This window comes from Panthera leo, chromosome A2 (assembly GCF_018350215.1).
Source record: "Panthera leo isolate Ple1 chromosome A2, P.leo_Ple1_pat1.1, whole genome shotgun sequence".
NCBI classification, from domain to species: Eukaryota; Metazoa; Chordata; class Mammalia; order Carnivora; family Felidae; genus Panthera; species Panthera leo.
Window position 1 is genome coordinate 7907084 of NC_056680.1, and position 26439 is coordinate 7933522.

Sequence of the window (26439 nt, forward strand, 5' to 3'; positions counted from 1 at the left end):
GCAATAATTTTTTTTTTCAACGTTTTTTATTTATTTTTGGGACAGAGAGAGACAGAGCATGAACGGGGGAGGGGCAGAGAGAGAGGGAGACACAGAATCAGAAGCAGGCTCCAGGCTCCGAGCCATCAGCCCAGAGCCTGACGCGGGGCTCGAACTCACGGACCGCGAGATCGTGACCTGGCTGAAGTCGGACGCTTAACCGACTGCGCCACCCAGGCGCCCCAATAATTTTCTAAGACTATAAGAACGTGGGAGATGACATTTTTGAACCCTTCCGGGTTTTGAAATGTCTTTACTGGCTCCTCATACTTGATCACTGTTTTGGCTGGAAATAGTGGTCTGGGTAAAAAATCCTTCTCTATCAGAATTTTGGAGCTGTAGACCTACTGTCCCTTTATTTCCGGTGTCTTTGAATTTGCTGTTTGTGCTGGGGAATGCATTTCCTTCCTTTCTTTTTTCTGGCTAATTCCTCCACATCCTTTGCATCCCATGATGGACTTTTGTAGGGTAAACCAATAACAATTGACTGAGAACGTCCATTCAATTCAGTGACTGCATTGACTAATTTTGGCCACTGAAATGCAAGTGGAAATGAAATACATCACTTCCGGGGAGCCTGGATGGCTCAGTCGGCTAAGCGTCAGACTTTGGCTCCGGTCATGATCTCATAATCTGTGAGTTCGAGTCCCGCATCAGGCTCTGTGCTGACAGTTCAGAGTCTGGATCCTGCTTCAGATTGTGTCTCCCTCTCTCTGCCCCTCCCCTACTCATGCTCTGCCTGCCCCCCCCCCCAAATAAAATAAAACATTAAAAAAAATTTTAGGGGCACCTGAGTGGCTCAGTAGGTTAAGCATATGACTTTAACTCAGGTCATGGTCTCACGGTTAGTGGGTTCGAGCCCCATGTCAGGCTGTGTGCTGACAGCTCAGAGCCTAGAGCCTGTTTCGGATTCTGTGTCTCCCTCTGTCCCTGTCCCTCCCCTGCTCATGCTCTGTCTCTGTCTCTTGAAAACAAATAAATGTTAAAAATTTATTTATTTATTTTCTTATAATAATAAAGGGGCACCTGGGTGGCTCAGTTGGTTGAGCGGCCGACTTTGGCTCAGGTCGTGATCTCCTGGTTCATGAGTTTGAACCCCACATCAGGCTCTATGCCGACAGCTCAGAGCCTGGAACCTGCTTAGGATTCTGTGTCTCCCTCTCTCTCTGCCCCTCCCCCCGCTCACACTCTGTCTCTCTCTGTCTCAAAAAAATAAGTTAACATTAAAAAAAATTTTTAATAATAAAATAAAGTAAAATAAAACAACATAAAATAAAATTTAAGGGGTTCATGGGCGGCTCAGTCAGTTAAGTGTCAGAGTCTTGACTTCGGCTCAGGTCACGATCGCATGGTTCGTGAGTTTGAGTTCCACATAGGGCTCTGAGCTGACAGCGTGGAGCCTGCCTGAGATTCTGTTTCCCTCTCTCTCTCTACCCCTGTCTCGCTTGCTCTCTCTCTCTCTCTCTCTCAAAATAAAAATAAACTAAATATATATATTTAAAAATTGTCTTAAAAATAAAAAATAAATAAATGAAATACATCACTTCTATACGTCGGTCACTGCTGACCAGCGGCATTGGGAAGCCCCCCGCCCCCCACTGCTCCAGTCTCCCTCTTGTCCCTGTAGCAGCTGAGGCAGTGAGTTCAACATGGTGCGGCCACAGGGTGGTGGGTGCCTCCTCAGCTCGAGTCCCTGCATGACCATGCGGAGCCGAGCCCCTGCCCGCTGATATAGAACGAGTAACACGAGGGAGAGATAAACTTTGGTTTCCTTAAACTACTGTGCTTTGGACTTCTTTGTTACTGCAACGAAACTTGACCTATACTAATATAAAGCCCGCCTTAAATGTGTCTTCCTCAGAGAGGTCCTCCTGGATCATAGCCCCTAAACCAGATAACTAGATCACTTCCTTTCCCGGATTGTAAGCTTGTATTTTCCTACATGACCCTTACTGCAATCATAACTGCGAAGTTCTTTGTGCAATGAATTCATCACCAGTCTCCCGCACCCCACTTCTGAGACCCCGGGACAGAGCCTGGCCCGTAGTAGATGTTTGGGATACATTTGTTGAATGAAAGAAGAACGTTACCTCCTTTCAGCCGAAAAGGCAGCAACGAGCAGAGCTTTCTAGAGCATTTTCTCACACAACTCCGGACAGTAGCAGTGGCGTGAGAGGCAGCACAGGAAGCACGGCACAGCCCAACGAAGCAGGGATGTTTGACAAAGGAGAGTGATCTATGGTGAGAAAGCATCTATCCGCAGATTTAGTTTTCTTCAAGAGTGTGTAATTTATTCTAGCAACTGCTCAGCCTGGGAGGGATTTCCGGGGCATGATGTACTTCACGAAGGGGCATGGGAACGGGGTGGAGAGGCACGGAGGCATCCTTGGAATTGCTGAGAGACCCACGATAAGATTCATGCACTGACACCAAAATACAGTCACCGGAAGGCAATCCTACCTTACTGAATTCCACTCAAGGGCCATCTTGTGCCCTAACGTGACCATACTGATTTGTTCCTTCGACTTTACTGAGATGTCAGTGACATACAACACGCGGCATGTAAGTTACATGTTCCTGTTCCCCCGCGTCTTCTCCAGCACCGGGTCTGGGCAGTCTCTTTCATTTGCACCCTTCTGATGGGTTTGTGCTGGTATCTGGCTGTCATGTTGTTTTGCGTCTACCTGATGGCCAATGACATTGAGATGCTTCTGTGTGCTTATTGGCATCCATTTATCTGCTTTTGTGAAGAGCCTGTTGAAATCTTTTGCCAGTGTATTTATTGGGCTGCTTTCTAAATTGTCAATGCCCGGGGACTATGAAGATTATCCCTGGGGATAATCTGTATGACCTCTATTCCCAAGAGCCTCTATTTCCTCATCTGCAAAAGGGGGATAATAAGTGTACCTGCTTCATAGGGTAGCGCTGAGTGTTAAGTGACTTAAGACAGGTAAAGTCAGTAGGGAATTGATCTGGAACCTTGGAGAAGCCAGCTCTGCAGACTCAGAAACAGCTGGGAGGAGGCTTTGAGGATGGCTAAGTTCTGCAATCGTTTAGTCGTTCAACAAACAGTTACTGCGAATCCGTCGTGGCCCAACACTAGAGACATGAGGGAGTGGGGTTGTCTGGTTTTCTCTCGTTGTCCTTGCTAGCTCTGGGGGCAGGCACGTGGCGAGGGATGATGGATATTCTTGAAAGAAGAGTCAGGACAGTCATAGCTCCTGTCTCTGGGGGGCTTTTGCTCTCACAGGGCACCAGAATTAATGAGCAATGACACAGCCAATGAGGAATGATTACAGTTGTGGTCCAGGGGGGACTGAGAACACATAAAGGGCCCTAGACCAGTGGAGGTGAGGACAGGCCTCAGAACAGATGATGTGCAAACTGAGGCCTGAAGGGGAGAGGTACCAACAGGCTGTATTAGTTTCCTATGGCCACTGTAATAAATAACAAACAGGGTGGCTTGAAATGGAAATGGCTCCTCCCACAGTTCTGGGAGCTAGGAGTTCAAAGCCAAGGTGTCAGCAGGGCCGTGCTCTCTCAGAAGGCCCCAGGGGAGAGGAGAGACTCGTTCCTTGCCTCTTCCCTAGCATCTGGCTGTTGCCGGCATTGTTTGGTTTGTAGGCGAATAACTCCAATGGCCGCCTCTATGGTCACATGACCTTCTTCCTGGTGTCTATGTCTCTCTGTCTCATCATCTTCTTTTTTTCAATGTGTATTTATTTTTGAGAGGGAGAGGGAGACAGAGAATCTGAAGCAGGCTCCATGCTATCAGCGCAAAGCCCAACATGGGGCTCAAACCCACAAACTGTGAGATCGCGACCTGAGCCAAAGTCAGACACTCAACCAACTGAGCCTCCCCACCCCCCAGGCGCCCTGTGTCTCCTCTTCTTATAGGGACACTGGTTGTCTTGCATTCAGGGCCCGCCCGAATCCAGTATGACTGCATCTTCACTAATTACACCTGCCAAGACCCTAGTTCCAAATAAAGTCACAGCCACAGGTGCCTGGGTTTAGGATTTCAAAATATCTTTCTGGGAGAGACAATACGGCCCGGAAGGCAGACTGGCCTCTGACAATGCTAGCATTTGGAGTCTGAGGTGGTGGCCACAGTCGGAACCAGACTAGTCTGGGGTGGCCCAGTGGAGAGTTCCTGGGTTCGGGTGCCTGGCGACTGGCTTAAGGGGATGGGACCTTGCGGGAGGAGGGCAGAGGCAGAGAGGAGAAGAAGGAGTTCAAAGAGCAGGGCCAGCACGGATGGAGATACAGAGTGGGCGCGGAACAGCTCGAAGTGGTCATCCCTGAATCAGGCAGAGGTGATCCGTGGACACGAGGGAAGGACCCAGGAGACAAACTGGTTACAGTTCCTTCACTGTCCAGTAGAGTAGCGACCGGCCACATGGGGCTGGTGAACACCTGAAATACGGCCAGTCCGTACTGAGATGTGCTAAGGGTGTAAAATACACAGCGGCTTTTGAAGACAGTACCAAAAAAGGTAAAATAGCTCAATAATATTTTTTTATACTTAGTACATGCTGAAATGATAATATTTTGTGTATACCGGGTAAAATAAAAGGTATTATTATTTAAAACAATTGTTTAAATGTTTATTTAATTTTGAGAGAGAGAGGGAGACACAGAATCCGAAGCAGGCTCCAGGCTCTGAGCCATCAGCACAGAGCCTGATGCGGGGCTCGAACCCACAAACCGCGAGATCATGACCTGAGCCCAAGTCCACCAGGCGCCTCTAAAAAGTATTATTAAAATTAATTTTACCTGGGGCACCCGACTGGTTCAGTCAGTAGAGCACGTGGCTCTTGATCTTGGGGTTGTGAGTTTGAGCCCCACACTGGGTATAGAGATTACTTAAAAATAAAATTTTAAAAATAATAATTTGGAGGCACCTGGGTGGCTCAGTCAGTTAGGCATCTGACTTCGGCTCAGGTCATGATCTCACGGTTGGTGAATTTGAATCCTGCATTGGGTGAGCCCAAGCCCCTCATCGGGTGAACCCCGCTTCTCTCTCTCTCTCTCTCACCTCGCCCTTGCTCACTTGCGCCCTCTGTCTCTCAATAAAAAAACTAATTTTATCTGTTTCTTTTTATTTGTTTTTATTGAGATATAATGGACATACAACATTGTATTAGTTTCAAGTGTACAACATAATGAATTGATATTTGTATATATTGCCAAATCATTAGCACACTAAATTTACTTAATATCCTTCACCTCACATAGTTACAAATTCTTTTTGTTATGATGACAACTTTTAAGATAGCAACTTACAAATAGATAATATAGTATTGTTTTTTTTAAGGTTGTTTACTTTTAAGAGAGACAGAGAGAGAGAGACAGATGTGAGTGCGGAGGGACAGAGAGAGAGAATCCCAAGCAGGCTCCGAGCTGTCGGTACAGAGCCCGACATGGGGCTCGATCCCACGAACTGTGAGTTCACGACCTGAGCCGAAATCAAGAGTCGGTTGCTTAACTGACTGAGCCAGCCAGGCGCCCCTACAGTATTGTTAACTGTATTCACCATGCTGTACATTACATCCCCCAGGAAATTATTTATCTTATAACTGGAAGTTTGTGCCATTTGACTCCCTTCACACATTTCCTCACCCCTACCCTTTGCCTCCGGCAATTACCAGTCTTTTTTCTGTATCTATGATCTCATTTTGTTGTTGTTTCTTTTTTTTGTTGTTCAGGCTTTTGTTTTTTATTGTTTTAAATTTTCTTTAGAGAGAGAGAGAGAGCATTAGTGGGGAGAGGGGCAGAGCGGGAGAGAGAGAGAATCTCAAGCTAGCTCAGTCTCACAACCCCTGGATCACGACCTGAGCCACAATCAACAAGAATCGAACGCTCAACTGACTGAGCCACCCAGCCACCCCTTAAGGCTTTTTTTTTTTTTAAGAATTTTTTTTATTTTTAAGCAATCTGTATACCCACATGGGGCTCAAACTTACAACCCCGAGATCAAGAGTCTCATGCTCCACTGACTGAGCCCACCAGGTGCCCGATGTTTGGTCTTTTTTTCAGATTCCCCATATAAGGGAGATCATATGCAGTATTTGTTTTTCTCCGTCTGATTTAGTTCACTTAGCATAATGCCCTCAGGGTCTATCCATGTTGTTTCAAAAGACAGGATTAGGGGCGCCTGGGTGGCTTGGTCGTTTAAGCGTCCAACTTCGGCTCAGGTCATGATCTCACGGTCCGTGAGTTCGAGCCCCGCGTCGGGCTCTGTGCTGACAGCTCGGAGCCTGGAGCCTGTTTCAGATTCTGTGTCTCCCTCTGTCTCTGACCCTCCCCCGTTCATGCTCTGTCTCTCTCTGTCTCAAAAATAAACATTAAAAAAAAATTTTTAATAAAAAAAAAGGCAGGATTAAGGCTCAGTAATGTTCCATTATTTGTGTAGAAACACATTTTTCTTCTCTCTTCAACCACGAAGGGACAGTTAGATTGTTTCCAGGTCTTGACTACTATAAATAATCCCGCAGTGACAGGGAGTGCAGAGATCTCTTCGAGACCTTGTTCGCATTTCCTTTGGATAAATACCCAGAAGCGGGATTTCTGGGTCAGCTGGTAGCTTACGTCTGAATTTTGTGAGGATCCTCAATACTGTTTTCCAGAGCGGCTGCCCCAACATAACATTCCCACCCACAGTGCATGAGGGTTCCCTTTTATCTACAACCTCACCAACCCTTGTTACCTTTTTTTTTTTTTTTTAATGTTTATTTTTGAGAGAGACAGAAAGACAGAGAGACAGAGACAGAGTGTGAGCAGGGGAGGGGCAGAGAGAGGGAGACACAGAATCTGAGCTGTCAGCACAGAGCCTGATGAGGGGCTTGAACTCATGAACCGCGAGACCATGACCTGAGCCAAAGTCGGCCGCTTAACTGACTGAGCCATCCGAGTGCCCCTTGTTATCTTTTTTATAATAGCCATTATTGTTTTTAATAAGATTTTATACTTTATGTAATGTCTACACCCAATGTGGGGCTCGAACTCACAGCCCTGAGATCAAGAGTCGCGTGCTCTACTGACTGAGCCAGTCGGGTGCCCCTATAATAGCCATTCTAACAAGTGTGAGGTGATATCTCATTGTGGTTTTGATTTGCGTTTCCCTTACGATTAATGGTGTTGGGTGCCTTTTCATGTACCTGTTGGCCATTTGTATGTCTTCTTTGGAAAAATATCTATTGAGATCCTGTGTCCATTTTTATTATTTTTTTAAATGTTTATTTATTATTTTAAGAGAGAGAGTGGGAGTGGGAGAGGGGAAGAGAGAGAGGGAGACACAGAATCCAAAGCAGGCTCCAGGCTCTGAGCTGTCAGCAGAGCCGGATGTGGGGCTTGAACTCACGAGAAACATGAGATCATGACCTGAGTTGAAGTTGGCCGCTTAACCGACTAGCTACCCAGATGCCCCAAGCATCCAACTCTTGATTTTGGCTCAGATCATGATCTCAAGGTTCATCAGATGGAGCCCTGTGTCGGGCTCTACACTGACAGCACAGCCTGCTTGGGATTCTCTCTCTCTCTCTCTCTCTCTCTCTCTCTGCCCTTCCCCTGCTTGTGATCTGTCTCTCTCTCAAAATAAATAAATAAACTTAAGAAAAATATCTTGGGACACCTGAGTGGTTCAATCAGATGAGTGTCCAACTTCGGCCAAAGTCATGATCTCCTGGTGTGTGAGTTCGAGCCCCACATGCGCTCACCGCTGTCAGCCTGGAGCCTGCTTCGGACCCTCTGTCCCCCTTTCTCTCTGCCCCTCCCCTGCTTGCTCTCGGTCAAAAAATAAACAAAACATTTACAAAATGACTTGATAAATAGATAGGTTCTTCTAGCTGTTGTGGAGACTAGAGGAGTCAGAATTGGCCTGTGGACACTTGGTGATTGGTGATGGGGGCCAGACGTGGGAGGGCAGTGATGAATAAGAATGACAATAGCGGAGGCCCCTGGGTGGCTCGGTTGGTTGAGTGTCTGACTCTTGATTTCAGCTCTGGTCATGATCCCAGGGCCGCGTGACCCAGCCCTGAGTGCGCTGAGTGTGGAGCCTGCTTGAGATTTCCTCTTTTTCCCCTGCCCTTTCCCTGCTAAAAAAAAAAAAAAAAAAAAAAAAAAAAAAAAAAAGGACAATAGCAACAGTTCACACTGAAGTGGTGGCTGCTGTGAGCCAGTTCTTTTCTTTTCTTTTTTTTTTTTTTAATATTTATTTATTTGGGGGAGACAGAGAGACAGAGTGCAAGCAGGGGAGGGGCAGAGGGAGAGAGAGAATTGGAAGCAGGCTCCAGGCTCCGAGCTGTCAGCACAGAGCCAGACGCGGGGCTTGAACCCACAAAGGGGGGTTTCATAACCTGGGCTGAACTCAGATGCTTAAGTTCAGTGAGCCACCCAGGTGCTCCTGCTGTGAGCCAGTTCCTAGCATTCTGCATATTCATTTCATCCTTCTCCAATACCCTAGGAATTAGGGACTATTACTAGCCCGTTTGGCAGATGAGGAAACTGAGGTGTTGAGAGGTGAGGTCACACTGCAGCATCTGCCTAGGTGGCCATGACTATTGTGCTGCTTTGGGAGTATGAAGACAACTGAAGACAGATTATGAGGTGGACTGACGGATCCTGGTAAGGGAGGTGATGGAGGCTGCGGGTGGGGGTGGGGCAAGGGTATGGGAGGAAAAGCCAGTGCGAGCGAAATGCAGGGTCAATTAGGGACACACAGAACCTGGGGAGCCTGAGAGACATTCCAAGGGGCACAGATGTGGAGGCTGGCCCCCAGGATGGGGACAGAGACCCAGGCAGGGAGATGATGTGGTGGTACTCATTGGGAAGGGGGATGAACGGCAAGGAATCGAGGGCCACACCATAAAACACTCCCCTCCTCCAAGGAACCGGCTTGGGGGTGGTCAGGCACCAGATCAAACGGAAGGGGGTCACCTGTAGCCCCACAGCCCAGTTGTCCCCCCTGTTGTGTACCAGGCCACATGCTGAGTGTTGAGGGGCGAACAGTGAACAAGATGGACAGAGACCCATGGCCTTGTGGCACGGTGGGGACGGAGGTCATAAATATACTATATCTATATCTATATCTATATCTATATCTATATCTATATCTATATCTATATCTATGATCAGTGCTATGGGCTGAATGTTTGTGCCCCTCCACCCAATGCATAGATTGAAACTCTAACCCCCAGTGGGATGGCATTAGGAGGTGGGGCCTTTGGGAGGTGATCAGGGTTAGATGAGGTCTTGAGGGTGGAGACTCCATGATGGGATTAATACTCTTATAAAAACGTAGAAGAGACAAGATCTCTCTCTCTCTCTCTCTCTCTCTCTCTCTCTCTCTCTGTCTCTCTGTCTCTCTGTCTCTCTGTCTCTCTGCACAGCACCATGATCTCACATTTCCATCCTCCAGAATCGTGAGAAAGGAATGTTTATTGTTTAAGCCACCCAGTCTGCAGTATTTTTTTTACAGCAGCCTGAGCTGACTCAGTCAGGTTGTGGTAGCTGCTCTGGAAAAAAATAGAATGGAGAATGGGAAAAGAGCCTAAAGGTGGGCGTGGGGTAGATTTTGAGCACAGTCAGCCTGCTGGGATGACATCTGAATAAATTCCTGAAAGAGGTCCAGGAGGAGCCATGCAGATACCCAGGATGAGAGAACTAGGCGGGCAGGGGGAATGGCAAGAGCAAAGGTCCTGGGGTGGGATTGCACATGTTTGATGAGAAAGGAGGCAGGTGTGACTGAAGGCAGGTGTAGTTACGGAAGAGGGGAGGGAAAGTCAGGGAGGGGACTGTCTTTTTTCGTGCTGTTTATGACCCACGCCCTCGGCCAAATCTTCATCGTACTTCCTTCAGCCTGCTGGGGACAGGGCCCTTGGATTGGCCACTAGAGGCCACCCTCCCTGCGGTTTACAGGGTCACTCCGCTGTCATCTGCCTTTGAGGTCGCGATCGGGTTTTCCCTGAGCCCTGACTGTGCCTCAAATGTCATGCTAAAGTGCTTTACACGGATGAACTCAGCTGATCCTCCTAACACTCCTGAGTCAGACGCATTGAAATTTTTTTTACAACTTTATTGAGGTATAACTGACATACATCATACCACACACCTTTCAAGTGTTCAATCCGATGAGTTTCACATCCTGAAAAACAGCACCGGGATCAAGATACTAAACACATCCACCACCTCAAGAAGTATATTCTAGCCCTTTTTGGTCCCTCCCTCTAGCCTCTCGCCACCCCACCCCACCCCCAGACACCCCGAAACCGATCTGCTTTCGGTTACTAGAGACGAAGTTGCATTTTCTGGAGTTTTATATACACGGGACCAGAGAGTATATACTCTTCTTTTTTTATCTGGCTTCTTTCCCTCCGCAGGATTATCACGAAGATTCCTCAATGTTGTTGTGTGTATTTGAGGCCCTTTTTGGCTCCTAAGGAAACTGAGCACACAGAGGTGTAGTTTGGGGGAGTGAGGAGGGGGCGTCACACGGGTTTGGCCCCATAGCAAGGCGGGTCTCGGATGCGCAGGCCGCGGAGGGGCGCTCTGGCGGGTGGGACGCGGGCAGGTGCACACACGCGCGGCGGCCGCGCCTGGACCGCCTTTGCCGGCGCGCCGTCGGGGGCGGGGCCGGGGCGGGCCCGGGGCGGGGCTTCCCGACTCTGGAGCCTCCGATAAGGGCCTGCGGGGGGCTCGGACGCGCCTGGGCGCTGCGATAGGGTGGCGGGGCGTGCTCGTGGGGCGCCGCGGGGAGGCGCCGCGGCCCGAGGTCCCGGTGCGGCCACCCGGAACCGGGGCCGGGCGGGGCGGGGCGGGGCGTCCGGCCGTGTCGCGCCCGCCCGGCTCCCGGGGCCAGGGCCGCTAAAATGGCGGCGGCGGCGGCGGAGGTGACAGCGTCCCGCGCCGGGCCCGGGGGCCTGGCCGCCGCGTCGGGGGCCGACTAGCGCCTTCCTGGGCGCCGCGGCCCGGCCCCCACCCCGGGCGCTCGCGCGCGGCCCCCACCTGGGCCCTCCGTCCGCCCTCCCGGCGCGCCCATGAACTCCGTGTCGCCGGCCGCCGCGCAATACCGGAGCGGGAGCCCGGAGGACGCGCGCCGCCCCGAGGGCCGCAGGCCGCGGGGCCCCCGAGTCCCGGACCCCAACGGCCTGGGGCCCTCTGGAGCCAGCGGCCCGGCTCTTGGCTCGCCCGGGACCGCCCCTGGGGAGCCGGACGAGGTGGACAAGTTTAAGGCGAAGTTCCTGACGGCCTGGAACAACGTCAAGTACGGTGAGGAGGGGGCGGGCCCGGGGGTTGTGTTCTGAGATAGGAGCCAGCCGGGGGTTGGGCTTGGCGGGGGAGGGGGGGTGCTCGAGGTCGGTGGGAGTCCAGGAGAACCAGACGCTGGCCCTCCGAGTGTTCCACCCTTTGCTCGCCTCTTGTGAGTCACCTGTGGGTCCCCCGCCCTGTCCTGTCCTGCCCTGCCCCGGGCGGACCTGCAGCAGGTCCAAAAGGAATGTGTTTTCAAGTCTCCATTCCCGTGTGACCTTGGGCAAGGTTTCTTTGCTCTGCTGTGCCTTCATTTTTCCCCTCTGTAAAACGGATACAATAATCAGAACTGCTTTATTCGTCCCGAATTAATGGCAAACACTCATGTGGCCGTTACTACGGTCCCTGCCTCCCTCCGAGAGGACTGTGGCATGGATTTCCCCGTGCCAGCCCTGAGATAGGACCTAGGATGGTCTCCGTTTCACAGACCGGGGAGTAGAAGCGCTGTTGCTGTGAAGCAGGTGCTTCAAGTCGCTGGGTGCTGCCCCACCCACGTCTCCCCCCAGGCTGGGCAGTCAAAAGCCGGACCAGCTTTAGCAAGATCTCCAGCGTCCACCTCTGTGGCCGCCGCTACCGCTTCGAGAGCGAGGGTGAGCTGGTGGCCCCGGTCCGCGGTTGAGGGAGGCCCCCAAGGCTGTTCCTGACGGCAGCTGACAAGCCTGGTCTCGCAGGTGACATCCAGCGTTTCCAGCGGGATTTCGTCTCCCGGCTGTGGCTCACCTACCGCCGGGACTTCCCGCCCCTCGCTGGAGGCTGCCTGACCTCGGACTGTGGCTGGGGATGCATGCTTCGCAGCGGGCAGATGATGCTGGCACAGGGCCTGCTGCTGCACTTCCTGCCCAGAGGTGAGTGGGGGGAGGGAAGGGCCCCCTCAGAGTGCAGCGCCAAGGGCACAGGGCGGCACAGGGCAGCGGTGTTGGGCTTGTTTGTAAACTAAGTTTACAGTTAAGTTAGATTGTGTGCCAAGTAAGTTTTGAGGGGGGCGTGAGAGTTTATCAAATAAGTTGCAGGAATGGGAAAATTGTTGGGAAACGTGGCGTCTCGGGAGCCTTAGAATTGTACGTAAAGCATGAGCTGATGGGAAGCGTGCCCCCCTCCGGCCCCCACTGGCACCGTCTGACTGTGTACTCCATCCCCACCAGACTGGACGTGGTCCGAGGCCTCAGGCCTGGGCCCCTCTGAGCCATCAGGGTTGGCCTCTCCCAACCGTTACCGCGGGCCTGCACGCTGGATGCCCCCCCGCTGGGCCCAGGGCACCCCCGAGCTGGAGCAGGAACGTCGGCACCGGCAGATAGTGTCCTGGTTCGCCGACCACCCCCAGGCCCCCTTTGGTCTACACCGGCTGGTGGAGCTTGGGCAGAGCTCAGGCAAGAAGGCGGGTGACTGGTATGGGCCATCTCTGGTGGCACACATACTCAGGTGAGGGCCGCTGCAGGGGACACGGGAACCACTGGGTTTCCCCCAGGAACTCAGGCCTTCCCTCTCACCCCCAGGAAAGCTGTGGAGAGCTGCTCAGAGGTCACCCGCCTGGTGGTGTATGTTTCTCAGGACTGCACAGGTAAGAGACCGGAAACCACGGTCACAGAGTTCTCACCCTGAGCCAGTCGCTAGGACTTAACCTGCCTCAGAGGCTGAAACCAGTTCTGGGGCAGAGGGACCCTTGGAAAGGATTCAAGGCCCACACAGTGGAAGGTCCTCAGGATCCCTCCACTCCCTCTGGAACCAGGAGAGGAAACTTTAGGGGCTTCTCTACAAGTGATAGAATAAAGGACATAAGGACTTCCCTCCATCAGGTCCAATTTACTCCTACTCTGTAAATAATTCTTAAAGAATTCTTTTTTTTTAATTAATTTTTTAATGTTTATTTATTTATTTTTTTTATTTTTTTTTTTTTTTAATTTTTTTTTTTCAACGTTTTTTATTTATTTTTTGGGACAGAGAGAGACAGAGCATGAACGGGGGAGGGGCAGAGAGAGAGGGAGACACAGAATCGGAATCAGGCTCCAGGCTCTGAGCCATCAGCCCAGAGCCTGATGCGGGGCTCGAACTCGCGGACTGCGAGATCGTGACCTGGCCGAAGTCGGACGCTCAACCGACTGCGCCACCCAGGCGCCCCAATGTTTATTTATTTTTGAGAGACAGAGTGCAAACGGGAGAGGGGCAGAGAGAGAGGCAGACACAGAATCTGAGCAGGCTCCAGGCTCTGAGCTGTCAGCACACAGCCTGACGTGGGGCTCTAACTCACCAACCTGACCTGAGCCGAAGTTAGCCACTTAATTGACTGAGCCACCCAGGCGCCCTCCTCCAAATCAGTCTAGATAGGGTTTTTATTAATAGGAGCCTCGGTGGATTGGTATCAGGGAATCTACAAAACCTATTCGTTTTTATGCAGAATTGTAGAGATTTGGGCAACGTTTGATTTTCACGGACAACCCGATCTTACTCTGTTTGGGCTGTTAGAACAGAAGTGCCACAGACTATAGAGGCTTCTAAATAACGGGAATTTATTTTCGTAGTTCTGGGGGCTGAGAAGTCCAAGATCAGGACATCAGCAGACTCAGTGTCTGGTGGGCACCCACTTCCTGGTTCATTTTGCTGTGTCCACATGGTGGAAGGGGCTCTCTCAGGTCTTTTTTATAAAGGCACTAATCCCATTCATGAGGATTCCACCTTCATGACCTAGTCGCCTCCCAAAGGCCCCACCTCTTAATACCATCGCCTTAGGGATTAGAATTTCTTCTCCGGGGGCGCCTGGGTGGCGCAGTCGGTTAAGCGTCCGACTTCAGCCAGGTCACGATCTCGCGGTCCGTGAGTTCGAGCCCCGCGAGTTCGAGCCCCGCGTCAGGCTCTGGGCTGATGGCTCGGAGCCTGGAGCCTGTTTCCGATTCTGTGTCTCCCTCTCTCTCTGCCCCTCCCCTGTTCATGCTCTGTCTCTCTCTGTCCCAAAAAAAAAAAAAAAAAAAAAAAAAGAATTTCTTCTCCGTCTTTGTCTTCTTCTTCTTTTTTTTAATGTTTATTTTATTTTTTAAGAGAGAGAGACAGAGTGCAAGCAGGGGAGGGGCAGAGAGAGAGGGAGACAGAATCCAAAGCAGGCTCCAGGCTCTGAGCTGACAGCACAAAGCCCGACGCGGGGCTCAAACCCAGGAGCCATAAGATCATGACCCGGGTTGAAGTCAGATGCCTAACCCCCTGAGCCACCCAGGCACCCCCCCCCAACTTTTTTTAATGTTTATTTTTGACAGAGAATGCATGTGTGTGTGCGAGTGGGGGAGGGGCAGAGAGACTAGAGAGAGAATCCCAAGCAGGCTCACCGTGTCAGCACGGAACCTGATGCGTGACTCTATCCCATGACTGCAAGATCATGACCTGAGCTGAAATCAAGAGCTGGACGCTCAACCGACTGAGCCACCCAGGCGCTCTGGGGATTAGAATTTCAACATCTGAATTTTGGAGGGGGGAGACACAAGCATTCAGACCATAGCAGCTGCGTTTCCAGAAGGGTCGAATCCACTTTTCTGGGAGCCAGGCAGGGGCTTACTTAGCAGTAAGGCAGGAGGTGGGAGAATGGAGACCAGCGTTTTGGACTCGAGGAGGAGGGACACACAGGGACATTCAGCTGAGGGGCAGTCTGCTTGGTGTTGCCATTTCTATATGGGCAAACCCATGCTCTGAGTAAGTAAAGACTAACCAGGCCTGGAACTGGGGAGGTGCTCTGCCTCCTCCTGGTTTTCTGTTCTTCATCGAAACCTCGGGGCCTCAATTGCCCTGTCTGTAAAATGGGGATGTTGACACCTACCTGGAGGCCCTGGAATTGTCTGGGGGAATTTGGGGCGGGTGGGGCACCAGAAAGACATCCTTTTCCGCCGGTGACAGGAGTAGGACCCTGAGAGGCTGCATAGGCTTCGGGAGGGCCGCGCTCTGAGGCTTGAAGGGTGGGCGAGAACGTGACTTGCCGCGCTGTCCTTCCAGTGTACAAGGCAGATGTGGCACGCCTGGTGGCCAGGCCAGACCCCACAGCTGAGTGGAAGTCTGTGGTCATCTTGGTGCCGGTGCGGCTGGGTGGCGAGACGCTCAACCCTGTGTATGTGCCCTGCGTGAAGGTAGGTTCTGCCGAGCCTCCCCTGGGAACTGCCCCGGCTTCATTAGCTCGGCTTGGGTGTTTCTGCTTCCCCCGTCTCTATCTGTTGCTTCAGTGGTTCCGAGCACCTATTATGTGCCGAGCACCGTCCCAGCTGCTGGGGGCTTGGAGGCCAACAGGCAAACGTTCGTGCCCTCTGGGAGTGGGGAAGGTCAGACAGTGGATCTGAAACCACACTGACAGCTGTGGCATTACGCCGTAGATTCTAGAGGGACTAAAACTAACACTGAAGGGCAGATGGGGGTGGCTGCAGCCTAGGAAAGCCCCTCTCCAGCAGGGCGGGAGAGGAGGCAGAGGCGTGCTCTAGGCAAAAGGAATGGCAAGGCTGGAAAAAACCCTGGTGTTTTTACTCAGAATGAAGGCCAGAATTGTCCCTACAGCCTGCAAGGCTTTGCACTGTGTCCCTGTTCCTTGACCTCATCTGCCCCCACTCTCCTTTCTCAGTTCACTCTGCCCCAACCACACAGGCCTCCCCACTGTTCTCAGAACACACCTGCCCCAGGGCCTTTGCCCTCACTTCCATCTGCTTGGAGTGCTCTTTGTGCAGAGATACACTCCTAACTCCCTCTCTTACTTCATTCAGGTCTTTGCTGAAGTGGCACCTTTTAGTGAGGCCGTTCTGATTCCCCTTATTTCAAATTGCAAAGCCCTCTTTCATCCTTTATTCTCCCAGTGTTACTGCCCGCTGATGCGACAGAACTTACTCATCTTGTTCCTTGTTCGTCTCCTACGGTAGAATGTCTGCTCCATGAGAACAGGCTGGGGCTTTTGCTAAGTGTTTCTCAAGGGACTGTCTCTGACAGCACCTGCCCAAAGCACACTCCTTCACCCCCTTTCCTCCCTGCAGGAGCTCCTGCGTTCAGAGCTGTGCCTGGGCATCATGGGGGGCAAGCCACGGCATTCACTGTACTTCATCGGCTACCAGGGTAGGCCCACCCCTTCCCACTCCATCCTGCCCCACCTTACCCCTCCCCAGCCCCTCTCATGCCTCCACCCTTGCAGATGACTTCCTGCTCTACCTGGACCCCCACTACTGCCAGCCCACTGTGGATGTCAGTCAGGCTGACTTCCCCCTGGAGGTGAGCTGGCTGGGATCCCTGGGGTGGGGCTGGGGAACGTGGAGGGAGCCGGGGCCCTAAGCTTCCCACGTCTTATGCCCCAGTCCTTCCACTGCACCTCACCCCGAAAGATGGCCTTTGCCAAGATGGACCCAAGCTGTACGGTGGGGTTCTATGCTGGAGACCGGAAGGAGTTTGAGACGCTCTGCTCAGAGCTGACCAGGGTGAGCAAGGAGGGGTGGAGGGTGGAGGGCAAGGGGCAAGGAGGGAGTGGAAGAGGAACAGAGATCTTGAGTCTAGCAGACACGGGCGGGGCAGGGGGGTGCTACTTGCAGGCTGTGTTGTCAAGATTGTTATCCTGTCCCCAAGCTACTAACGCCCAGCTATGACCAATTAGACAAAAGAAGGGCATAAAAGGAGAAGTGAGGAGCATTGTTGCTTGAGCTGCCCCCATGAGCTCAAGTGGTGGGGCCTCTCCCCATCCCCTGGCTCTACAGCCCCACCAGGGCCTTACCCTTATAATAGTGTCAAAAGGTAGCCACCAGCCTTCCTGGGCACCCACCTCCCAGTTCAGTGGAAAGGAAGCCTCACTTTCCCAGCAGATGCAGCAAAAACCACAGGGTTGCTGTTCATTGGTTACACTGGGCCATATGTCCATCACTGGGCCAATCACTCGGGCCAGGGAATGGACGGTGCTGACTGGCTGGCCTGGGTCATCGCCCAGAGGGATGGGAGCTGAGCTCAGGAAGCACCTGATAAATATACCTATTGGGATATTTACCTACTGGGTAATACCTATTGGGAAATACCTATTGGGATACCAATTGGATAATTATAGGATAATTAACATGGTTTGGAGCTAAGCCACTCTCTCTCTCTCTTCCCTCCAGGTCCTCAGCTGCTCCTCAGCCACAGAGCGGTACCCCATGTTCACCCTGGCCGAGGGCCATGCTCAGGACCACAGCCTGGATGCCCTCTGCTCCCAGCTCTCCCAGCCGGCGCTGCGGCTCCCTCGCCCGGGGCGGCTCCTCAAAGCCAAACGCCCAAGTTCTGACGACTTTGTGTTTTTATGACGGGTGGCGTTGGGGGAGAAGATGCGCACTATTTATTTGTTTATTTATGTCATGCTGGGTGTGGGAGCTTGACATCGGGAGGTGATGGGTCTTCCCCTTCTCACTCCCTTGACAAGCGCAGCTGAGACCAGTCCAGGAAAGCTCTGAACTGGGGCCATTCGGACAATGGGCCTCCCGCCAGCTGGGCCCTCCTCACAGGGCAGGGAGGGAGAGCTTCCGGACACCCACTCAGGGCCTGACTCAAGTACTGTAGTTTGCACTGGACCACCCATGCCCCTCACTGGTCCCAAAGCCCCTACCCTGCTAAGGACGGGGGGGGGTACGGGAGGGAGGGGAACTGTGGCCACTGGGGGCTAATAAAGCCGTTTAATTTGACTGTGGCTATGGCTGGGCCCAGCATTTAAGGGATGGGGTCCAAGGGGTCCAAGGCGTGTCTCAAGGTGAGACGCTGGGGGAAGCGTGTTAGGTAGGCCTCACTTCCACAACTTCTTCGGCCACAGGCAGACACCAGGGTCTACACAGTCCCCAAGCTCGATTGGAGGGGAGGAGCCCCAGGGCCCCTGCCTGCTCCCCGGAGCTCAGGGGCCGCTCTTGGGACCCTGTTGCTTCCTCCGCTGCCGGCCCAGCTGCCGGAAGTGCAGCCGTTTGGGGTTGAGGCCAAAGGCCTGCAGTCTCTGGCGGCTAAACTCACGGCCACCAAGGGTCACGGTGGGGCCCAGGAGACGCGCCTTCTTGCCCCTCCTCCGCCTGTGGGGGACTGACTTCTGGGTGGGAGACACAGGACCCGCCTCTTCCTGTGCCGGGGGGCTCCCAGGCTGGGGCCGCTGCCCACAGGCCCCATCAGGCGCCAGCAGCTGCCCCGGAGGGTCGGCTTTGTCTCTGTGTGGCTTCCCTGTGGCTTCCGTGAGCGTCTCCGTCCTGAGGAGAAAAGCAGGGGCTCAGCCCAAGCCTGGCAGGCCTGTTCCTGAGCACACATCTCCCATTTTACAGATGAGGAAAGGAGAGGTTCAGAGAAGCAAGGCAGAAGATCAGAGGCCTGCCTCAGATTCAAACCCAAGTCTGACACCAAAACTGGGGCTTTTCTACTGAAGTCGGAGGCTGGACTGTATTGCTGATAATTCTGGTACCTGGGCTTATTTCAGCTTTAAATCAACTCTGTGAGCTTCTATCACCCCTGCTTTATAGATCAGGAAATAACGGTCTTAATACTATTACTACCTACATAGCATTTACTCTGTTTTAAACGCTTCAAATGAATGAATTCACTTAATCCTCAAAAACCCAGTAAGAAATGAGCCATCTTTACCCCCATTTTAAAAATGAGGAAACAGGCCCAGAAAAGGCAAGTGCCTTGCCCAAGGTCACACAGCTGTGGCCCAGTCAGAATTTGAACCCAGGTATCAGAGAAAGGAAGCCCCATTCCCAGGGCCATGCAGCAAAATGGCTGACCGAGCAAGACTCGAACCCGGGCCCAGCTGGCTCCCGAGCCCGCCCTCCTCCAGCCAGTGACACTCACCCCTCTGGGCAAAGTGACTTGAAGATCTGCCTCTTCTTCCAGGAGTTCTGGGCCTTCTGGCTGTATGCCCTCTTGTCCTGCAACTCCTCTTGCTCTGACCTGCAGATGCCCAGCAGACAGGCCTATTGCCCGACGCTCTGGGAGGGACCCGTGCCTGCTCACCTGCCTGCCTGCCGCCCCCCCACCCCCCCCCCCACCCCCCCCCGGACACCCGGCCCAGTCCCAACCTGTCACCTGTACATGCAGGTCTTCTTCAGGGAGCACCACCGGTTCAGCTCTTTATCATCAGCAGCGAGGATCTACACAGGGAGGGAGGGTGGGATCCTGCTTGTTTGAGCCCTGGGTCGGGGGGTGTAGGCGGCCTGGCTCTCTCGGAGCCTTAGCCACCTCACTGTTCAAAGCAGGGTAACGCTCCTCCCAAGTTCAGCAGGATGTCACCATAGCGGGAGAGGACTGATTTCTGCGGAGGCCACTAGAGGTCTTTGGCAGGGGACATCAGATGGGGAAACTGAGGCCCATCAAGGAGATCCTTGCCGTAGTCACACGGCCACGGAATGGCTGATTTAAGATCCCAGTTTGGGGGTCCAGGGGTCCCAGCAGCCTCAGAACAGGGCAAGGGTCTCTGCTAATGACCGGGTGTGCAAATTACAGATGAGGCCCAGCCTCCCAGCTCCAGGCCTCGGTTTCCTCATCTATAAGGTGAGCAAGCCCCTTAGAAACTATTCAGATTGAGTAAATGCAGATGATATGAGCTCCATAAACGTTGGCTTTGCGGGCCATGCACAGTCAAGCACCCACAGCCACATGGCTGAGGGACAAATGCCATTCCGAGAGCCATACATGTTCATCGCACCTCCGTAGCCACAAGGGGGGGCTGTTATTAGGCCCGTTTTAAGTGGGGAAACAGGCACGGCGTTCTAGGTCACGCAGCTGGTGAGTGACCAAAGCAAGATTTGAATCCAGGCCATCTGTTTCCAGGGCCACCCAACCGCAGACGTACGGTGACAGAATGGAAAGTACTATTTACAGGGGTGTCTGTGGGCACAGCCGCTGGAGGCAGGTGACATTACTCGTGTTGTTAGCGCTAACACTCCTCTTGTTTTCAAGGTGAGGGAGCAGGGGTGTTGCAACCCCTGCGGGGTCCACACTCCCTCTTGCCCCCGGGGCACCCCCTGCCCCTGTGCTGGGCACCCCTCTGGGGCCTCACCTCCTCGGTGCTCAGCCCGAAGTCGCAGGGAACCACAGTGCGGTACTTAAAGCGACAGGGCAGATCGTCAACGATGTCCTCGTAGTCCAGCCGGTAATACTCATCCAGGTACTCCTCGAACGTCTGGTCTCCTGTGAGGGGAGGGAGCCAGGCTGCCAGGGTGTGCCGGGCCCCGCGGAGCCCCTGCCCGCCCCCCCGCCAGCAGCCCGGGCCTCACCAGGGTTGAACACGGGCTTTTCCTGCCCCACCGCCGTGGCGAAGGGCGACTTGCGCTTCTTCTTGCCTGTCAAGGGGGCCTCGCGCCGCTTTTTCCGCGGCTGGCTGGGGTCGTAGTCAGCATCCATCTGCCAAGATGCAAAAGTCAGGCCAGCCCCCGGGGGGACCCCACACACCCCCAGGTCCCCCTCCACCCTGGGCACCTACATTGAAGTCGGGGTCCTCGCAGTGCGGTTCCTGCCGGCTCCAAGCTCCATCCTGCTCGGGCCCAGCCCATGTGTCCCAGTTCCAGTCATCTGCTTCCAAAGGAGACAGGGTAGGGGGTCAGGGTGGGACTTTGGACTTGAGACCCAGCCACTCCCCCAGCTGGTGCCCGCCGCCGTCCCCCCCCCCCCCCCCCCCCGCCGTGACCTCACCTTCAAGCCCTTCCTCTTCCTCAAATTGCGGCTTCTCCTCCTCCGTGGTGCCATAGTACTCGTCCCCAAAACATCTCTATGGGGTCAGAGCCAGGAGGGATCAGCAAGGCCTCTCCCCCCAGACAGTTTCATTCCTGCACCTTACATGGCTCCCAGCACCCTCAAGGCCTAGCTGCTGCCTGTGTGCCCAGGCCCCTCCAGGCCCCAATCCCCCTGATTCTGTTCCAACGAGCCGCGGTTCTTTCCCTCCCACAGGCCTTTGCGCCTGCAGTACCCCCTCCCCGGCTGCCTAACTGCGGCTCAGGCCTCCGGTCTCCGCTGCCTGCCCTCAACCCGCTCACCACCACACCTGCCAAAGCCGATCAGGGACTCCCTGAATACCCCACCTCCCCCTGCACACCGCCCATCACCACTCTGATCCCTGGGGGCACTCACTGTACAGTTAAGTGCCTGCCATCAGACTGGGAGCTCTGGGAGAGCAGCAACCACTATGTCGCCTGATGCTCAGTGACCACCAGACTGGCTCTCGCCGTTACATGAGCTCCGAGGCCGTTGGGCCCTTGCTGGAACCCCGGCACCCAGTGGGCACCTGGCAAAGGCAGATATTGCTCACGGTGTCACTTATTAAGCCCCTACTGTATGCCCAATGCTGGGCTGCATCTTGCTGCGTTCTCACAAACACCCCAAGGGACAGAAACTACCTCCGTTCTACTGAGGAAACTGAAGCCTACGCGTCCTCAGTCTCCTTCCCTGGCCTCCGAGGCTTGGTCGGGGGCCTCTTTGGGGCTCCCGGGGTCCCCGCTGCTTTCCTCATAAGGCCCTATCGCCTGTTTCCATGGCCTGACACTATGTCCCCTCTGACCCAACAATAAACATCCACAGCAACAAGACGAAAGGAAACACAGCTACCCCGTTCCTTGAGCATTACCAATGTTTACACGTACTCCTCTTAGGCCGTCCTTACAACAGCCCTGAGGTAGACAGTATGGCTGAGCTCACTTTGCAGACAGGGACACATGCTCAGATCGAGTCACTTCTCAGAGGTCACACAGCCGGGAAACCACCACTGATTCCAGAGCCCTGTCCCAAGCACTGCGTGGCGGGGGTGGGGTGCAGGGGCCGCACCTGCATGAGCTGGTCATGCTGGGTAGGATCAAAGTCGTCCTCCAGGTCCTTCTCCTCGAAGCCCAGTGTCTCATTGCCTGTGACCTGCCGCAGCCTCTCCAGCTTGGCCAGGATCTCCTTCCTTTTCAGGTTCTTCAGCTGCTTGAGCTCTTCCTGCTTCTTCGCTTTCTCCTGCAGGTGACAGGCCAGGGAGAGAGGGAGGGCGTGGGCTCTCCCCGCAGGGCTGACAGCCCTCCCCGGCCTGACACCCCCACACTCACCCTCTTCTTTCGCTCCCTCGTCTCCTCTCTCCGCTCCTTCCTGCGCTCGTCCTTGCGGCGCACAGAGGACGCGATGCTTCGAGGGTAGGTCTTGACCTGTGGGCAGCAAGGGAGCCCAGAAAGGGCCACAGAGATGATTCTGGGCTCTCCCGGCCCGGGCCCCAAGGTCCGGGTCCTGCTCGGCGCCCGCCCTGGCCACGCACCAAGGCCGAGTCCGGCTCCTCGAAGCGGAAGTTGTACTTGTGCTCAAAGTCCTCCTGCTTCTTCAGAAACAGCTCCCCCTCATCCGAGGAATCATCCACGGCCAGCTGGACGGGGAGGCTGGGGCCCCTGAGGGACGAGACGGGGCAGGGCTGGGGGTCAGCCGAGCCCCTGCACTCCTGTGTACCAGCTGTGTGAACTCATTGCCTCCTAAGAATCCTACTTTTGGGGCACCAGGGGGGTTTGGTTGGTTAAGCGTCCGACTCTTGATTTCGGCTCAGGTCATGATCTTACGGTTCGTGAGTTCGAGCCCCACATCGGGCTCTGTGCTGACAGCTCAGAACCGGCTTAGGCACCTCTCTCAATCCCTCTGTCTGCCCCTCTGCTGCCTGTGTGCACACTCTCTCCCTCTCCCTCTCCTCTCTCAAAATAAATAAACCAGCTTAAAAAAAGATCCCTACTTCCGAGGCACCCCCATTTGACAGATGGGGAACCCGGGGACAATGTCTAACGACAAGGCCACCTAGCTCCAGACCCCATGCCCCTCGCCCCACCGCTCTTCCTCACAGAACAAGACCTCTGCTACCATCTGTGCAAAAAAGTAAACAGCCGGTGCCCTTTGCTGTCTGGCTGGCTTGGCTCCAGGCCCCTGGGGGACGTGGTTACTCACGCTTCCTCCTCCTCCTCTTCCTCCTCCTCGCCCTCCTCCTCTTCCTCATAGTGTTTGTTAAGGATATAATCTCGCAGGAACCGCTCGCCTTCATCTAGCTCTGGGTCGTTCCAATATTCTTTGAGGTGGGTCTGGGGGGGCGGGGGGGGGGCAGACAGGACACAGGTCAGGGACTTGTGGGCCGGGAAGGAGGTAGGCACGGACACCATGTAGATTTAAGTAACTGACACTTCACGGCCAGCCTATAAACTAGAGGGGATAACCCCCATCTTATAGAAATAGAAACTGGCGCCCAGAGAGGGGCACGCCCCACCTTCAGACTAGGTGCTCTTGACTACTCCCTCAAGGATTCGTTTCCAGAAAAAGGCTGGAAACGGTATAGACACGAGAACTCACCAGTTCTTGCAGGGTATCGGTGTTGCGAATCTCCTTCTGCCCCTTCAGCCATTCCACGTAGTCCGCATCCTCCTGGGCCTGAGGGTAGGCCAGCACTGAGGGTCTGGGGACCCCTTCCTGTCAGCAGCACCCCCCCACCTCGGTCCATCCAGGCCCCAGCACTTACCTTCTCCTCCCTGGTTTTAGCGCGTTTCTGCAGCAACCCGGAGCCGCCCTCCCCGGCACTGTCCTCGCTCTCGCTGTCTTCCACAAATGCCCGGAAGCTGCCCACGTGAGAGAATAAGCCTCAGGATATGCAGGCTGGTCTCTGCCCACAGTCCCAGCATTAACCCCATTTACGGAGTCCTGAGCCCTTCACAACAAGCTCAGAGCAGTACTGTGACCCAGAGAGCATCGTCAACCCCATTTAACAGATGGAGAAACTGAGGCACGGAAAGACTAAGTGACGTGCCTAAGGGCACACAGCCATGAAGTACCACAGCTGGATTTGAACCCAGGCCTGTCCGATCCTGTGGCCTCAGTCCTATCCATTTGGCCATTCAATCCGCCCAGGCTCACCTTTCCTTGAGCTGTTTCTGCTCTTCTACGTAACTTTTTGACGAGATCTGCTGCAGAGAGAGCGACACAGGCCTCAGGCCCAGCCCCAAGCCCCTCAGCCCCCGACCAGGCCTCCACCCCACCTACCTGGAATCTCTGATTGGAGGTCTCCTCATCTGAATTTTCCTCATCGATATATTTGCTGCGCAAGGAAGAATGGGGCTCTCAGAACAGACTCCCCATGGCTCGTCTGTCCCGATGGGGTGGGCAGCTGTTAGAGCAGCAGTTGGGGGGCAGTGGGGTACAGGTGAGTCACTGACGATGCTGTTCTCTGGGGTTCCCTCAATCCTGGCGAGTCTCCGCCAGCTTCTTTCCACCCTTGCTTCTAAGACTCCCATGTGCCTGTCTGCCTGCCCTGGGAAGACTGTGGGGGGACGGTGGAGAGTCAAGGTCTCTCCTCACCCTTCTTTCTCCAAGATAACCTTCCTTTCGTAGTCCTTCAGGTACATGGGCCGCATCTTCTTTTGCTTCTCCTTGGCTGCTGGCACTTCCTCACTCTCCGAGGAGGATACTATCGGGTTGCCAGAGACACCTGCCATCACTCACAGCCCCCTTCCTTTCCCAGGCAGAGAATCCCACAGGGCTTGGGCCAGGACACCCCCAAGGTTTCAAATCCCCGAGCCACCAGTTCCCAGCTGTGAGACAGGTATCACACTTATACTACTTCAGTAGTAGCTGGCTACGCTCATTCAGCGAGTAATTCATGCTCTGAACAGTGCTAAGCACACAGTTGTTATTAACAGCAAGCGATAACCTAAAACACTGCTATGCACTGTAAACCTAGAACATATAACATATAAGCAAGGGTTCATTAAGTAGTCACAAAAGCCAGTAAGGCAGTGGGGAGCCTGGGCCATAGGGATGAGCAGCCCCAGACCTGTTCTCTGATAGAAGGTGGCATCTTTCTGGTAAATGCGGGGGTCCTTCTTCTTCAACAGGGAGAGAGTCCTGTAAAAGTCACGTTCTTGCTGGGGATCAAATTCCTAAGGCATGAAAAGGATCAGGAACAGACTTCAGAAAGGAGATGGGGAGAGCCTTGGTGGAGGTTAGGGGACACTAAGTAAGAGGGGCAGGTGGGTTGTGAGCCTGTGGAAATTAGGGTGGAGGGAGGGGTATACATTAGGAGGCTGGAGAAGGGATCCAGCTGGACAGAGGCAGGTAGGGGGCTCCAGGGTGGTATGAGGGGAGGTCCGAAGACAGCAAAGAGGTGGAGGAGGAAGAGGGCGCCTTTTGGGGGTGGGGAGGGGCAGGCCACACAGGTGCAGGATCTGAAACAGGGGAAGGGGGTGGGCAAGGGGAGGATACTTCCTGAGGACAAAGGATTGACAGCGGGGCAGGTGAGCAGACAGGGAGCATGTGTGGGACAGCAAGCAGGGGCTGGGTTGCACAGCGAGACCCCGAAGATCAGGGCTGATGTGAGAGGCCGAGCGTCCCATGTGGCAAAGAGATGTCCCACTTCGGGGACTGACAAATGGTTAAATTCTTGGGGATGAGGAAATGGACACAGCCGTTGCTCCTCACATCAGGATGGGCAGGTGGATCGTGCGTGGCGAGAGAGAGGAAGTAGGGGGGCATTGGGCCACCCCGTGGGGATGGGGAGGGCGCTGTGTGTCGTCCATGGGATTAGAAAAAGGAGGTTGGACGCTCCCGTAGGGTGGAAGGGGGCTGGAGACTAGCCACCCTCTGCTTATCAGGATAGGGGTGCGGTGGGGAGCTTGGATGCTTCCCGAAAGTACGGGGCCGGAGTGAGAAAGCTCACCACGCGCTCGTCGCCAGAGTCGGACTCAGAGCTGGAGTCGCCGCCGCTGTCTCGGTCCCCGTAGCGATCTTTAACTGCGGGGCAGATGAGAGCCCCTCACAGATGAGCTTGGAAGACCAGATCAACCCCCGCTTCCCGACGACCCTGTCCGCGCCGCCGCCCCGCGCGCATGCGCCCCGCACTCACGCCGCTGCAGCTCCTCGCGCTCCCGGTAGCGGCCGTACCGCGCGGCAAACGCCGCGTTTACCCGAAGGGGTGACGACCCGCGCGGTTCCGGCATGGCGGCTCTGCGACCCACTGCGCACGCGTGTGGCGAGTGTCCCAAGGGGGTGGGGCTACCCTCAGCCCCAGCCTCGGCAGGCCTTAAAGGAGGCGGAGCCTCGCAGGCCGCCCCTAATCCCTCCCCCAGTCTTTCCGGGATCCCTTACGCCACCCGACCGCAGTCCCCGCCCGCGGGTCAC

At 54.3% G+C, this 26439-nt stretch overlaps 2 protein-coding genes across 4 annotated transcripts; one reads left to right on the forward strand and one right to left on the reverse strand.

The window, feature by feature from the left end:
- The first annotated feature begins 10984 nt into the window (after positions 1-10984).
- ATG4D (autophagy related 4D cysteine peptidase) lies at positions 10985-18098 on the forward strand. The gene is made up of 10 exons (XM_042928408.1): positions 10985-11307; positions 11853-11936; positions 12018-12191; positions 12489-12765; positions 12840-12904; positions 15316-15446; positions 16332-16410; positions 16487-16563; positions 16647-16766; positions 17433-18098. The coding sequence occupies exons 1-10, from the start codon at positions 11076-11078 to the stop codon at positions 17613-17615; spliced, it is 1422 nt and encodes a 473-aa protein (XP_042784342.1). The 5' UTR covers positions 10985-11075; the 3' UTR covers positions 17616-18098.
- KRI1 (KRI1 homolog) lies at positions 17642-26420 on the reverse strand. Of its 3 annotated transcripts, none has more exons than XM_042928406.1 (19): positions 26165-26420; positions 25979-26052; positions 25097-25202; positions 24622-24730; positions 24307-24361; positions 24181-24227; positions 23789-23885; positions 23623-23700; positions 23227-23357; positions 22559-22685; positions 22356-22451; positions 22096-22266; positions 20971-21046; positions 20762-20853; positions 20556-20682; positions 20339-20469; positions 19366-19430; positions 19132-19230; positions 17642-18533 (listed from the first exon to the last, which is right to left on the reverse strand). In XM_042928406.1, the coding sequence occupies exons 1-19, from the start codon at positions 26256-26258 to the stop codon at positions 18194-18196; spliced, it is 2115 nt and encodes a 704-aa protein (XP_042784340.1). In that variant the 5' UTR covers positions 26259-26420; the 3' UTR covers positions 17642-18193. The 3 variants fall into 3 exon arrangements, with proteins under 3 accessions (XP_042784340.1, XP_042784338.1, XP_042784339.1); XM_042928404.1 differs by having other exon boundaries at positions 24181-24230; XM_042928405.1 differs by having other exon boundaries at positions 20762-20850; positions 24181-24230; positions 26165-26415.
- Between the last annotated feature and the right edge of the window lie 19 nt (positions 26421-26439).